General features: G+C 45.5%; 1 protein-coding gene across 1 annotated transcript in view; it reads right to left on the minus strand.

Moving 5' to 3' along the window:
• The window catches only part of LOC111230430 (myosin light chain kinase, smooth muscle-like), a 76,242-nt gene extending 60,025 nt beyond the window's left edge, over nt 1-16,217 (minus strand). Inside the window, exons 1-2 of the mRNA XM_022757171.1 lie at nt 16,198-16,217; nt 16,119-16,142 (exon numbers count right to left, since the gene is read on the minus strand). Of these exons, the coding sequence (XP_022612892.1) occupies nt 16,119-16,142; nt 16,198-16,217 (44 nt within the window). The remainder of the gene's footprint in view (nt 1-16,118; nt 16,143-16,197) is intronic.
• Between the last annotated feature and the right edge of the window lie 207 nt (nt 16,218-16,424).

The following is a 16,424-nucleotide window of genomic DNA, read 5'->3' on the forward strand; positions in this document are numbered from 1 at the left end:
TGATTCTGTGTATCATTTATTCAACACGATTATTATTTTGAAGTCGAATGGTTCAGCCTTTAAATAGTCAGATTTTCAATTTCAAAATAAGATGCTGCAACTGGACCAGCTGTTAACTATTCAGAGCTACATACTTTTTATTTCAAAAAAGAGTTGCCATTTTAAAAAAAAAGTGACTGTAATGTAGAAATGATTGTTGATGATGATGTTTTAAAGACGTAAAGAGGTCAAAACTTCAGCAAGCAAGTAGAAGCTCACTGGCTGCCATCTTGAAGAAAAGGAAGAAAAAGAATGTCAATTGTTTTATTTATTTATTTATTCACTCATTTATTTATTCTTTTTTTGTCATGGCATGTCACACTGAGCCACATCCACGGATGTATGGCCACAGTTGTTAGGTTGACTTGATATCACACATTTGTCAAACAGAACCACTGTTCCTGCACATGTGGGAATATGTGGGCTAACATTAGCTGCTAACTTTGGGACATTGCAGGGCTAGCTTTAGCTGCATTACCTGCCAGTAACGTTAGCTGTTACCAGTTGGATATTAAAGTTATTACTTTTTTCTCCTCTCTTTGGTCTTGAGGAGTATTAGCTGTAGTTGTAGCACAAACAGTGTGATGCACATACATGGCACTGTATGTTCACAGCTTCACTGCTAACTAACTAGCTAACTCTCTGCTCCGATCCCCGCCTCACCTCTCTCTCGCTCTCTCTCTCTCTCTCTCTACTCCTGTAACTATATTCTTTCTCAAGCTTACAGCAGATCTCACACAGAGGTGATGAATATGTGTCATTTCCTAGTTTATTAATGTTTGCTATATCCTTGCAATATCATAACTGATCTCAAAATGCTGGACGCTGAGTCAAGGACAGCTTGACAAGCTCACCTTAGCTATCGCTAGTCACCTGTCAGATCCTGGAATTATCCTCAGTGAGCACACCTCCAAGAAAGGCTGCTGTCCTCTCTGCTTGACAAGCTCCTTTGTCAACGGGACTCAGTCACACCCATGAAAATGACAGAAACTATAGATACAACAGCTGGAAGTCAAACTAGCTTGAGAGACAATACCCTGCTGCCGCCACAAGAGGACAGTGAAAGACATGAATGAAACAGGCATCAGATCTTTTATGAGACAGAAGCTGTTCTGAGATCAGATGTGAGGAGAGAGATCACTTCACTTCAGTATTGAGCTAATTGATGGAAATTTTTTGCTTTAACTTGGCAAACACTGCTTGTCCCTCTGGTCCTGATGGCACACCACTATGTAAATATGTAATGTAATATATGTAATGTGTAATATGTACTGATGAAGCTGCTGTGACAACTCACAGCCACCAGGTGTCACTGCAGGATGTGAACATGTCAGTTTAAAGAGTAATTAGAGAAACAAGAGCGTTCCTGTCTCCTCATAAATCTGTTCATCAAACTTCAGACAGACAGGAGATCAGGTTCAGCTCTGAGGCTCAAACACATCACAGAGATTCATTTAAACCTCTGTCTGTGTCCATGTTCACCAGACAGAAGAGAGGAAGTGGAATACAGTTGCCTTCAAAATAAAAGAGCAGTTTTTGAGTTCATTGGAGATTAGATTCTTCACTGTTTGTGATGTCCAACTGACTACCTCTATCATCATCATCATCATCATCACCAACAACAACAATAATAATGATAACAATAATAATAAAATGGAGGTATCCCCTAATACAACACCTAATGAAAATGATGTATAAATATGACGTAATGATGTAGAAATAAAAATATGATAATTATGTGACTAATTCGCAAACAATAATAAATTTATAACCAATCGAAGATGCAGCGAAATATATAAAAAGATAAATATATATATGATTTTTTAAATGGAAAAATATATAAGAAAGGGAACAGAAAACGTCTATCTTCCCGTGGTATTTATATTTACATGTGCTCAGCCTCAGTAGTATTTTTTTTTAATTAACAGGTGCGTCATGTTTCCTTTTCCCGCCACTTCTCTGACGGTCACATACTGTATCCGCGTTTGGCGCCGAGGCTTTTATTTTGAAAGCGTTACCCGGAAGCTGAGGGTGCTGTAGTCCCTTTAATTTGACAGTCTGGATGTGGCCGCAGAGACGCGGAGCTTCATTTCTGCGGATTTTCTGATTCAGCTGAACGAACCTGCAGCTGGATCCGGATTCATATCGGAGCGAAGAGTCCGGACCGACCCACACCAAAACTAGCCGAGCCGAGCGCATCCGAACTGAGCCGGGCCAGAATAAGACCAGAAATACAGGCAGACAGAGACGGAGACAGGGAGGCTGCTTCATCTCCTCCTGTAGAGAGCGGAGTCTTCCTCACCGGTACGAACCGTTTTTACTACAGACACGTTAACGTGGACTGACCAGTGTGTGTGCGTGTGTGTGTGTATGTGTGTGTGTGTGTGTGTGTGTGTGTGTGTGTGTGTGTGTGTGCGCGTGTGTGTGTGTGTGTGAGTGCGTGCGTGCGTGCCACTCCCTTCCAGCCTCAGCTCTAATAATGCTGCCGTTAAATGTACCTGCAGCCAAACCAGGTCTCTCTATTATCTCTGATATGATCTGTGACACTGCAGCACACACATTTATATCAGACACGTGCAGTGTGTGTGTGTGTGTGTGTGTGTGTGTGTGTGTGTGTGTGTGTGTGTGGTGCAGTGAACAGCAGGTGAATTACAGGTGTGTTATAAAGAACAGATGATGACGAAGGTCAGATCACAGACAGTGTCAGTACTGTACAGATCATGAAACAGACACAGTGTTAACTATAGAGATGTTACAGTGACGGATCAATATCACACAGATATAAAGGAGTCTGATTATTGGAGTATTATAGATATTATAGATTTTGTAATAGAAAAGATAGATATATATTGATATAGAATAGATGACTCACAGTACACTGATGTTAGTCCTGTGTGTAATATGATGAGGATTGTATTTTAAGATAAAAACATATCCTGAGCTGAACTATGGATTCTATAGATGAGTCCAGACTTGTCTGTTTTAATATCTAAAGGAATATTTCAGAAGTAATATGTGTGAACACAGCAGGGGGAACATGAATATTATAAAATTATTATAAGCCTAATATACAGCACAGAAATACCCTGAGGTATTGTTATGTCACTATTGTTTCAGTGAATATTACAGCTATAAAACACAAGAAAATCAGTGTTAAATATGAACATTATAAGATAATTAGAGCTGCATTTAAAGGCATGAATGTGAAGTTTAATGACACTAATATTTGATGTTTAGTATAATGACATATTAAAGTTATATTACTGAAATATTATAGTCCTTCAGAGTCTTTGTCTAATACTGTGATTAGATTATTTATATTATATTATTTAAATTATTGTTCTCTCAGGACATATTGTGAGTGTCAGGTCAGATCCTTCATTAAAAACCAGTCCAACAGTAAAGTGAAAATACTCCATTACAAGTCAAAGTACTGTATTCAAAATACTACTGAAGCTTCATGTGAAGTATCAGTAGCAGTAAAAGTACTTCATGTACTGAGGTTACCTGCTGTAACACCTGATGTACGACACACAGGTGAGGTGACAGCAGCTGAAGAACAGTCGTTCTGTCTCTGTCAGTTTATTCAGGGCTGAAGAACCAACTGGGCCCCAGACCCCCAGACCTCCAGACCCCCAGACCTCCAGACCCCCAGACCCCCACACCCACAGACCTCCAGACCCCCACACCCACAGACCCCCAGACCCCCACACCCACAGACCCCCACACCCACAGACCTCCAGACCCCTAGACCTCCAGACCCCCAGACCTCCAGACCTCCAGACCTCCAGACATTGAACAGTCTTTATTAGTCAGTACGGTGTGACAGTGACAGTGATTCTCCATGTGTGTGTTACAGAGGAGGAGATGTTGAGTGTCCAGCTCCGTCAACATAATCTGACCCAGGATCAGTGATGTCGGCCTGTGCTTCAACGTCTGTGTGACGTCTGCAGGGAGTCAGACCTGTCAGGTGGATCCGACATGGCCGCCGTGTGTGGCGCTTCATCAGCACTCACAGTGTGTCTGTGTGTCCTGCTGCTGCCTGCTGTGACAGGTCAGTTCAAACATCATCACACCAGATCATACTCATGTCCTCATATCACTGTAGTCATGATTCTGTTAGCCTAGCTTCGCTCAAAGACTGGTAGCATGAGGAAATAATTAGTTCCACGTGTTTCCACTGAACCTCCTGGCGTTGGTGGCTGGTTTGAGCTGCCAGATGCAACCATATAGCTGTTGCTAACACCTGACGAATAGTTGAGTGTGTTAGTCCTTGTGTATTTTCAGCTCAGTTATAATGTTTGCAGGCAGATTAGAAGAACTTCAGTTCCCATCATGCACTGGCTCCAGCTCACAGTTGGCTGGCTCTCAGCTCCTGTTTGTTCAGTTCAGTTAATGAATCGCTTCTGGAGTGAAGACATGACGCACACACACAACCTCACATCCTGACTTTGTGATATAAATACTGGAACACACACACACACACACACACTCTGTCGCCGTCCAGTCTGTGTCAGTTTTTGTGTTTTAGTTGTGATGCAGTTGATAACACACACACACATCCCTCCTTAAATGTGTGTGTGTGTGTGTGTGTGTGTTTGTGCGTGTGTGTGTGTGTGTGTGTGTGTGTGTGTGTGTGTGTGGAACAGTAGACTAAACAGTGACTCCTCCTGGCTCCAACACAGGAGGGGGGTGTCAGACAGATTCCTATGAGGTGACGCCGACCCCCCCACCCCCTCCCGTCCATGAATTTAGGATTTACTGGACTCAGACATTTAGTGAACCAACTGAAACTAAAACATGTGGACGGTGTGCTGGGGATGGGGCTGGGGGGGAATGAAGGGTTCATCCTCTGGAGACCATGACATCCACTGATGAGCTGAGCTGTAGAGTTTCATGTCTCCTTGTAAAAGTGGACATTTTGTCTTGAAGCTCAGACAGGATGTTTGCTTCTATCTCCATCCTGACTGAGTCTGGTCACTGCTGATCACAACTGAGTCAGCTGATCACAGCTGATCACAACTGATCACAGCTGATCACAGCTGATCACAGCTGATCATAGCTGATCACAACTGATCACAGTTGATCACAGCTGATCACAGCTGATCACAGCTGATCACAACTGATCATAGCTGACTCAGCTGCTGGTAACTGATGTTAGGTACAAAAATACGTCCTCTACAGACAGTACATGAAGAAGAAGAGAGCAGACATGGGATGATGAGGAGGCTGAACCTTCCTCACATTAACACAGTAAACAAACAAAAACATCATGTTCTCCATCACGCTCTCCATCACGTTCTCCATCATGTCCTCCATCACGTTCTCTTCTCCATCACATTCTCCATCACGCTCTCCATCATGTTCTCCATCACGCTCTCTATCACGTTCTCCATCACGCTCTCCATCACGCTCTCCATCACGCTCTCCATCACGTTCTCCATCACGCTCTCCATCACGCTCTCCATCACGTTCTGCATCACGCTCTCCATCACGCTCTCCACCACGCTCTCCATCAAGTTCTCCATCACGTTCTCCATCACACTCTCCATCACGTTCTCCATCACGTTCTCTATCACGCTCTCCATCACGCTCTCCATCAGGTTCTCCATCACATTCTCCATCACGCTGTCCATCAGGTTCTCCATCACGTTCTCCATCACGCTCTCCATCACGCTCTCCATCACGTTCTCCATCACGCTCTCCATCACGCTCTCCATCACGCTCTCCATCACGTTCTCCATCACGCTCTCCATCACGTTCTCCATCACGTTCTCCATCACGTTCTCCATCACGTTCTCCATCACGCTCTCCATCACGCTCTCCATCACGTTCTCCATCACGTTCTCTATCACGTTCTCCATCACGTCCTCCATCACGTTCTCCATCACGTTCTCCATCACATTCTCCATCATGTTCTCCATCATGTTCTCCATCATGCTCTCCATCATATCCTCCATCACGTTCTCCATCAGGATCTCCATCATGTCCTCCATCACACTCTCCATCATATCCTCCATCACGTTCTCCATTACGCTCTCCATCAGGTTCTCCATCACGTTCTCCATCACGTCCTCCATCACGTTCTCCATCACGTCCTCCATTATGTCCTCCATCACGTTCTCATCACGCTCTCCATCACACTCTCCATCATATCCTCCATCACGTTCTCCATTACGCTCTCCATCAGGTTCTCCATCACGTTCTCCATCACGTCCTCCATCACGTTCTCCATCACGTCCTCCATTATGTCCTCCATCACGTTCTCCATCACGCTCTCTATCACGTTCTCCATCACGTTCTCCATCACGCTCTCCATCTTGTTCTCCATCATGTTCTTTGACTGGACCTGTTAACGACCTCATCTTCTTCTTCTTCTGTTTATTGCAGTGACTGAGAATCAGCTCCAGCAGCTGTTTGTCGACTCATGTTCACACAGAGGAGACGAGACGCAGCTCAGGGTTTTATTTTGAAGGTTTTCTGTTGCTTCAGTTATTTGGGTGGAAACGTGTGACAGCAGGTGCAGCTCCTCTTTTTTATCTGCTCATCAAAACACACATGTACAAACATACGTCTCTAAATCTGTGAAGTGTTTATATGAATTCAAGCCTTCGTGTGTGTGTGTGTGTGTGTGTGTATGCCTGTGTGTTTTGCTGCTTCAGCTGGTTTGTACAATGTTGAAAGTTTTATTTCTGAGCCTTTTTTTTTTTCAAATGCTTTATTATTCAAATAAACTATTAAACATTGAAAATGGCGGAAACAATCATAACTTCTGAAATAAGATACATAGTAAAATATGAGCAGTACATACAAATAAAATAAATACATTAAAAGGAAATTAATGCAACATATAAATATTGATGATGAAACAAAAATAATAATAAAAAATATTTCATGAGGACATTTACATAGGAGTACCATGAAAAAAACAAAAACATTAAAGGAAAAATATTAAGACTTTATAGGTTTCTACTGTTTTTATTGCTGCACTGTTCTTTAGTCTATGTAATGAATCAATACAGTGTCCAATTATTATTTTGAATTGTTTGGTTTCTTTTTAGTCCATTTGCATTGGATGTAGTATTTTTCATATAAAGTAAGGAGATTCAAAATAAATAGTTTTTTTACAATCAGTATCCTTCTGACGTTGTGATGTTGTGTTGTTGTGTTGTGTTGTGATGTTGTGTTGTGATGTTGTGCTGTGATGTTGTGTTGTTGTGTTGTGATGTTGTGTTGTGATGTTGTGTTGTGATGTTGTGTTGTTGTGTTGTGTTGTGATGTTGTGTTGTGATATTGTGTTGTGTTGTTGTGTTGTGTTGTGATGTTGTGTTGTGATGTTGTGTTGTTGTGTTGTGTTGTGATGTTGTGTTGTGATGTTGTGTTGTGATGTTGTGATGTTGTGTTGTTGTTGTGTTGTGTTGTTGTGTTGTGTTGTTGTGTTGTGTTGTTATGTTGTGTTGTTGTGATGTTGTGTTGTGATGTTGTGTTGTGATGTTGTGTTGTTGTGTTGTGTTGTGATGTTCAGTTGTTGTGTTGTGTTGTGATGTTGTGTTGTTGTGATGTTGTGTTGTGATGTTGTGTTGTGATGTTCAGTTGTTGTGTTGTGTTGTGATGTTGTGTTGTGTTGTGTTGTTGTGTTGTCGCATCAGTGGATGGTCTCTGGTCTCTCTGGTCTCTGGTCTCTGGATTCTGGTTTCTGGTTTCTGGTCTCTGGTCTATGGTTTCTGGTCTCTGGTCTGGTCTCTGGTCTCTGGACTCTGGTCTGGTCTCTGGTCTCTGGTCTGGTCTCTGGTCTCTGGACTCTGGTCTGGTCTCTGGTCTCTGGTCTGGTCTCTGGTCTCTGGTCTCTGGTCTGGTCTCTGGTCTCTGGACTCTGGTCTGGTCTCTGGTCTCTCTGGTCTCTGGACTCTGGTCTCTGCTCTTTGGTCTCTGGTCTGGTCTCTGGTCTATGGTTTCTGGTCTCTGGTCTCTGGTCTGGTCTCTGGTCTCTGGTCTCTGGACTCTGGTCTCTGCTCTTTGGTCTCTGGTCTCTGGTCTGGTCTCTGGTCTATGGTTTCTGGTCTCTGGTCTGGTTTCCGGTCTCTGGTCTCTGGTCTGGTCTCTGGTCTGGTCTCTGGTCTCTGGTTTCTGGTTTCTGGTTTCTGGTCTCTGGTCTCTGGTCTGGTCTCTGGTCTGGTCTCTGGTCTCTGGTTTCTGGTTTCTGGTCTCTGGTCTCGGTTTAAAACCCTGTATTGATCATTGAAATGTCTGTGCAGGTCTTCAGTCAGAGGACAGAGAGTGTGCCTTCACTGACCACCTGCAGGGGGCGGAGCCTCACAGCGGACCCACCAATGAGCTGCGAGGAGTGGTGAGAGAGAACGGCACGATTCGCTGCAGCCACGGCTCCCGCTGCTATGGATTATGGGAAAAAAGACCAGACGGTGAAATGCACCTGGTGAAGCAAGGTGAGATATGTCTCAATGTAGAAGCTCTCAGCTGTTATCAGGTGACTTGTCTTCATGGGACACTTTGTGCAGGGGATTGTGGGTAATGCTGTTTGAATATTTTTGTTGTTGTAAACTCAGTCTGCCGTCTACAGGTGACCAGGTCAAAAACATTCTCACATCTGACGGTTAAACATGTTTGTTCCTCCAGGTTGTTGGACTCACATTGGCGACCAGCAGGAGTGTCATGGCGAGCGTTGCCTAGTAACGGCCACGCCCTCTCAGATCCAGAATGGCAGCTACCGTTTCTGCTGCTGCAGCCGAGATCTCTGCAACGCCAACTTCACCGAGGCCCCACCCACTGCTGACACCCCCGCACTGAGGCTGATGAAGAGCGGCAGACATGATGACGGACAGACGGGTGAGCAGGTCACTCTGACCAATGGCTGAGCTTGTACTGGCGGTTGCTGGGTAGGATAATGACCTGACTTGAAACTATAGTGGAAGGAGTCATTTGTATGTAATGTTGCTGCTATGATGTCACTATGACATCATCAGGTCATTTATTCCTCCGGCGGCAGTCAGAGCCGCTATTTTGTTTTAGGTCATCTGTCTCGTTCTCGTGGATTCGATATCTCAGAAACACCGTGAAGGAACATTCACCTGGACTCAAGGATGAACCGATTAGAGTTTGGTGGTCAAAGGTCAAAGGTCAAGGTCATTGTGACCTCACAAAACATTTTTTAGCCATTACTCTAGACTTCACAGCAATTATGACAAACCTTCACACACATGGTTCATATTTAATATTCTCTCTGACTCCTGATAAACAGGAAGTGACCTGGAGCTCTGAGTGGAGGAGGAGGAGACTCTAGTCACGCGTCAGGCGTGGAATATAGGCAAGAAGCCAAATCTGCAGATCACATGACGCAGCCGTGAGGCGTGACACAGACAACAAAGCATCATGTTTTACCTGCAGCAAAAACCCACTGCTCTTTATTGATCCATGGCTGTGTGTGTGTCTGAGTGATGATGTCATAGTGATGTTAATGATGACATCGTCGTCCCACAGAACACCGGCCGCTGAGACGGGAGGAGACGGCGCTGGTTGCCCTGGCAACCATTGCTATAGCAGCCATCCTCATCATGGCACTGTTTCTGGGGTACCGCATGATGAAAGGTACACACACACACACACACACACACACACACACTCACACACACACACTCTGCGAGGACATTAATAATGATGATCATTAATACCGTGTGTGTGTGTGTGTGTGTGTGTGTGTGTGTGTGTTTGTTCAGGGAAACAGAAACACAGTCTCTCTGCTCTGGATGTGATGGAGGCAGCGAACACTGAGTCTGTGGTCGACCTGGACAACCTGAAGCTGCTGGAGGTAACTGACCAGACCAGGTACAGACCAGGTACAGACCAGGACAGACCAGGTACAGACCAGGTACAGACCAGGACAGACCAGGTACAGACCAGGTACAGACCAGGTACAGACCAGGTACAGACCAGGACAGACCAGGTACAGACCAGGTACAGACCAGGACAGACCAGGTACAGACCAGGACAGACCAGACTGACTCTGACATGTAAAAGTGGTGGACTGTCCCTTTAAGAGAAGAGGATCATTAAAACACACATAGTAACCATAGTAACTTCAGTTTGACCTGTTACAGTGGATAGAAGTATAAACCTGAATGTTAGAGGATCTAGACCTGAACCCTGAGTCTCTCTGCCCGCTCTCTGGCAGCTGATTGGTCGAGGTCGTTATGGCGCCGTGTTTCGTGGCTGTCTGAACGAGCGCTGTGTGGCCGTTAAACTGTTCAGCTCGGCCAACCGGCAGAACTTCACCAACGAGTGCTCCATCTACTGTCTGCCGCTGCTGCGTCACCATGACAACATCAGCCGCTTCCTGACCGCCGACGAGAGGACGACAGCCGACGGACAACCGGAGTTCCTGATCCTCATGGAGTACTACCCACATGTAAGAGTTCAACACACTGATACATGCACGTTATTATTGTTATTATTATTAAGAAGTTTATTATTATTATTATTGTTATTATTATTATGAAGTTTATCATTATTGTGAAGTTTATTGTTATGAAGTATATTAAGTAGTTGAGGCGCAGTAACCGCCGTCCTGCTGACCTCTTGCTGACGGCCACATCACTGTAAACAACATCCCTCGGTGTCCTCGTATGACGCCGGTGTCCGAGTCATCGTAGATGTCGTTGCTTGAGCAGAGTGCATCCTGGGAAGTTCTCTCATTTTCCTGTCCCTCCAGGACATGCAGAGTATGTGTCTTTTCCACCAAAGTGAGCAGGTGTGAACAGGTTTTTAGACGCAGGTGATCAGAGAAAGTGAGGAGGTCAGAGGTCAGAGGAAGCTCCTGTAAGACCTTGTGACTGAGCCTGAGCCAGTGTGTGACCTGTGAGGACCATGTTGTGTGTGTAGTGAGCAGAGCGGCCTGTAGGGGGAGACACACAGAGGAACGTCCACATGTCTGTCCACGCCTCTCTGACTCCATTAGTCTTGTTATTGTGCTGGAAGAAGACGGCGCCTTCACTCCTGCTTCCTGTCTGGAGCCACTGACCACACATACACGCACACGCACACACACACACACACACACACACACACACACACAGAGTTACTCACACACTTAAAATCAAACCCATATTATCACTATCTCTTATTCACAAACTTGTACATAAACAATTTCAGCTTCCTGTTTATAAGCAATGTGTGTGTGTGTGTGTGTGTGTGTGTGTGTGTGTGTGTGTGTGTGTGTGTGTGTGTGTGTATGTGTGTGTGTGTGTGTGTATGTGTGTGTGTATGTGTGTGTGTGAGAGAAACAATGTGTGTGTAACAGACACACATTGTTTGTTTTTGTAATGTCTGGTTGGTTTACTGCATTCCTCTGCAGTGATCAGACAGTAATTACCAGCTTAACTGTCTGCTCGCACACACACACACACACACACACACACACACACACACACACACATACACACACACACATACACACACACACATTAAGCATTTGACTGTATATATGTGTATATGAATGAATGAATTGATGCCCCCCCCCCCTCAGGGCTGTCTGTCTCGGTACCTGTCTGTCCACACCGTGGACTGGTTGACGTGCTGCAGGATGACTCATGGTGTGACCAGAGGACTGGCCTTCCTCCACACGGAGCTGTACAGAGGAGGTAAACCTCATCACTCATCAGCCTGCTGCTCACTGTGTGTTCACCTCAACCTTTTGTTGGGGACTATTTTCAGCGGCGGATTAATCCACATGTGGTGCTGTGTTAGTGGCAGCAAGACAGGTCAGGCTGTTTTTTTATGGGATTATTGACAATAAGAAATAATAATTACTATCATCAGACTTTAGTTTTTAAATATGAACACATGGTATATTCTACACATACACTGTAATGTACATGAATATACATCAATATGTGTTTCTCTGATGTTTCTTTTTATAGCAGCACTAAAGCTCTCAACACACACACACACTCAGACCTGAGTGTGTGTGTGTGTCAGTTTACAGTGAACAGGCTGTGCTGCAGTGACGGTGAAGATCAGCTGATCAATAATTGAATCTGTCGATCAGCTGATCAGTTATCGGCCGCTCAGTGTTTAGACGTTAGAACGGAAAGTAGAATAGAAAAGTTCTAATAAAGATATTGTTTATGAGATGACGTAATAAACGTGTTCAGTTGGATGAAAATAAATGATAAAGAAAGAATCAATTACAGGATCCATCTGTAACGTCTCTGTGAAACACCAGCAGCTTGTGACTACAGGAGGAAAACAGGAAAATTCTGGATGATGTCAGAAAACAAAGAAGGTGATAAATATCTGATATTCACGAGGAAAGTTTTTAAGAAAAGATAAATATTATTTTCACATGGAAACAAAGGATTGTTTTAGTTTTTATTAGAAAAGTGGGAGATTATTTCTCTCTGTTTAATAAATAAACATCTGATTTTGTTTGTTTGTTTGTAACATCCTCACTCTCATACAGTCAATCACCTGCTAGAATAAAGAAAACAACAAGATTCATAACGAGTAAAATCTGAGTTTGTTCCTCCCCTGACGACAGTCAGAGTGGCGGCCATTTTGTTTTCAGGTCGTCCGTCTCATTCTCATGGATCGATATCTCAGAAACACCTTCGTTTAACTTCTCCAGATTTGACACAAACATTCACCTGGAATCAAACACGAGCTGATCAGATTTTGATGATCAAAGGTCAAAGGTCAAGGTCAGGGTTAGGGTTCACACAGCGAGAGATTAATATTTAATATTTTCTATGACTCTGGATAAACAGGAAGTGACCTGGAACTGTCTGAGTCCCTCAGACTGAAACCCTGAGTCGACTCTTCTCCTCCTCACAAACCCGCCGCTCACGTCTCTGAACTTTACAGTAAACAACCTGTTAACCAGTTTTCCTTCCTGTCCTCAGAGACATCGTCTTTCTGACAGAAGACGTTTCATCTTTTGTCTCTGTCTGATTTGATTTGTCTATTATCCGCTGAACTGTGAGCAGGAAGAAACCAGGTGTTAAAACACGAGTCTCCTCTGTTCCCCCTCAGACCAGTACAAACCAGCTGTGGCCCACAGAGACGTGACCAGCAGGAACGTCCTGGTCCGAGCCGACCTGTCCTGCGTCCTCGCCGATTTCGGTCTGTCCATGAGGCTGACAGGAAACCAGCCCTGTCGCTCCGGAGACGACGACACTGTGGCGATATCTGAGGTCAGGTGATGTGACGATGGTGCAGGTGTAAACAGAAACAGAAGGTGGGGGTCACAGGTGTGTGTGTGTGTGTGTGTGTGTGTGTGTGTGTGCAGGTGGGGACGGTGCGGTACATGGCTCCGGAGGTTCTGGGCGGAGCTCTGAACCTCAGGGACTGTGAGTCAGCGCTGAAGCAGGTGGATGTTTACGCTCTGGGTCTGCTCTACTGGGAGAGCTTCAGGAGGTGCTCCGACCTGTTCCCAGGTGAGTCAGTGCTGCACACGAACAGGCTACAAACGTATATATATATATACACACACACGCACACACATACACACACACCTCTGTCAGCAGTTATCTATAATATTTATAAGTTATTTATAGTACTGAAACTGAAACTGAAACTGTCTCCTGGGTCAGTTTCCTTTAAGCTCATTAAAGAGTCTGTGATCAGCTGCTGTAACAAACACTGTGTATCAGACCTCCACTTTGTGTGTGTGTCCAGGTGAAGCAGCACCTGAGTACCAGCTGGCGTTTCAGGCGGAGCTCGGGAATCACCCAAGCTTCGAGGAAATGCAGATCCTCGTCGCCAGAGAGAAACACAGACCCAGATTCCCTGAAGCCTGGAAGGAGAACAACCTGGTGAGTCTTCCTGGTCTCACCTGTGGGTCCAGTGATGGAGCCACGACCTGACAGACTGAACTCAGGGCTCCCACAGGGTTTATTGTCTGGTTACAGTCGTATTAATGTTGCTGTGAAATGTATTGTGACAAAACACAAGGTTTAGATTTTTGTGTGTGTGTGTGTGTGTGTGTGTGTGTGTGTGTGTGTGTGTGTGTGTGTGTGTGTGTGTGTGTGTGTGTGTGTCAGGCATTGCGTTCCCTGAAGGAGACGATGGAGGACTGTTGGGATCAGGATGCTGAGGCTCGACTCACTGCTCAGTGTGCAGAGGAGAGACTGTCTGAACTCACACTGCTGAGTACACACACCTCAATACACAACCACAGGTACACACACCTCAATACACAACCACAGGTACACACACCTCAATACACAACCACAGGTACACACACTGTAAGGATTACACATCCTTGATCCTCTCTCTCTCTCTCTCTCTCTCTCTCTCAGGAATCTGTCTCATGGCCGCTGGTCTCCTCAGGTTGGCTCCGCCTCCTCCTACATCGAGGATTTGCAAGTGGGTGTGGTCAAAAATCTCCAGGGAGACGGACACTCAGCATCTGTCGTCAGGACGACCACGAGTACAGCAGAAGGTGCTGAAAAGAACAGGAACTCCATCAACTATGAGCGACAGCAGGCTCAGGTGAAGCTCACCAGGTGTCAACACTCAAACCAAACACATGCCTTATTTCATGTAGTCAGCTCTCTCTCTCTCTGTCTCGCTCTGTCAGACTCAAGCTCGGTTGTCCAGTTCAGACAGCAGTGCGTCTCCTGCCTCCGCCCTCTGCTCCATCTCTGAGTGTGAACACAGAGGTCAGTGTCACTGTGATGTTGGGATCAAACACCAGGACAGACCAGCTGTTAACTCCCCTCCCCCTCCCCCCTCCCCCCTCCCCCTGCTGCCCTGCAGGTGGCGCTGTGCCCGCTGTTCCCGCCTGCCTGCAGCTGACAGAAGAAGACCTGGAGGCCACCAAGCTCGACCCAAGAGAGGTCCTCATTCTGTTCACATCTGTCTCCAGCTGTGGGGGGACGGGTGGCGGGGGGGGGGGGGGGGCGGGGTCAAGACAGACGCACAGAGGGAGTTTACACAAAAACTAAAACCAGACTTAGGCCAGATGTTCCAACAACCATCAACACGATGAGAAGCCTCGTCTCTGAGACATCAACCACAAAATATGTCATTTCTACATAAAACAGAATCATCCACATGGTGATGTTGCTAAAATGTAAAGAGCCGACGTGTGAAAAATCCTTCATGTACTTCAATGACAGATTAACAACCAACATTCACTAGGACTCAAGGATTAACTGATTAGATTCTGGTGGTCAAAGGTCAAAGGTCAAGGTCATGCTGAACTCAGAAAACAGTTTCTAGCCGTTACTCAAGACTTCACACATTAATCATGACAGAGTTTCACCCCTGCTTCAGATCTGATCTAACCTTAACATTAGGGTTAGTCAGAGTGGAGGAGGAGGAGCTTCTACAGAACAATGATGTCATCAGTGACACTGAGATGTGATGTGGTTTATATTGAGGTGTCCTCTCGTCTCTCCAGGTGGATAAGAACCTGAGGGAAAGTTCTGATGAGAACCTGATGGAACATTCACAGAAACAGTTCAGCTCCGAGCCTCCAGCTGTGACCCAGCTGTTCCAGCAAAACCTACAGACGTCTGAGGTATGACGTCTGATCTCTGAGTTACTGATGCTGTTGCTCCCCTCACACTAACCTGAATGTTCCTGTGGCTCCACCAGGTGAACAACTCTGTGTCCACTCCTCAGGATGAACTGGGTGTCGGTGGAGTCGATGCCCCTCCCTCCTCCTCCATCCACCCTCTCCCCAAACAGCAGAACCTGCCCCAGAGACCCACTAGCCTCCACCTCCTCCCCAAGAACAAGGAGACCACCTCCTCCTCTCGACTCAAACTGGGAAAGCTCAAGTCGAACCACAGACAGGTATGAGCTGGTCTCATCAGTCACTTCCTGTTGGTGTGTTGGCTGGTGTCGTGGGAGGAGCCGGAGAGATCGTGGTGTTGTCAGCTCAGGGGGTTTCCTAGAGAGCGTATTGATTATCTGGCGATCACTGAAGCTGTCACATGTGACCTTCATTGTGGGCAGGAGGCGGGAACTCTCAGGATCTTGTGTACCTCTTTGGTTTCTGTTTGTAGGAGCAGTTTGTTTGTTGTGTTCGCCTTCTCCATCTTGTCCCGCTGACCTTTAACCCTTTCCCCAGAGTTATTAAGCCCCTCCCTACAGTCGTCACTAGGAGTCTTTGTTCTTATTTGCTAAGTCAGGAGTAACTTGTTCAGAGCGGCAGCCATTTTGTTTTCAGGTTGTCTGTCTGGACTGGATATCTCACTAACACTTTGATGGAAAAAACGTTCACCTGGACTCAAGGATGAACTGGTTAGATTTTGGGGGTCAAAGGTCAAAGGTCAAGGTCAGTGTGACCTTAGCCATTACTCAAGACTTCACACACTAGTGGTTAATATTTAATATTTTCTCTGGATAAACAGGAAGTGAGCTGA

This window comes from Seriola dumerili, unplaced genomic scaffold (genome assembly GCF_002260705.1).
Source record: "Seriola dumerili isolate Sdu_G_001 unplaced genomic scaffold, Sdu_1.0 BDQW01000266.1, whole genome shotgun sequence".
NCBI lineage: Eukaryota > Metazoa > Chordata > Actinopteri > Carangiformes > Carangidae > Seriola > Seriola dumerili.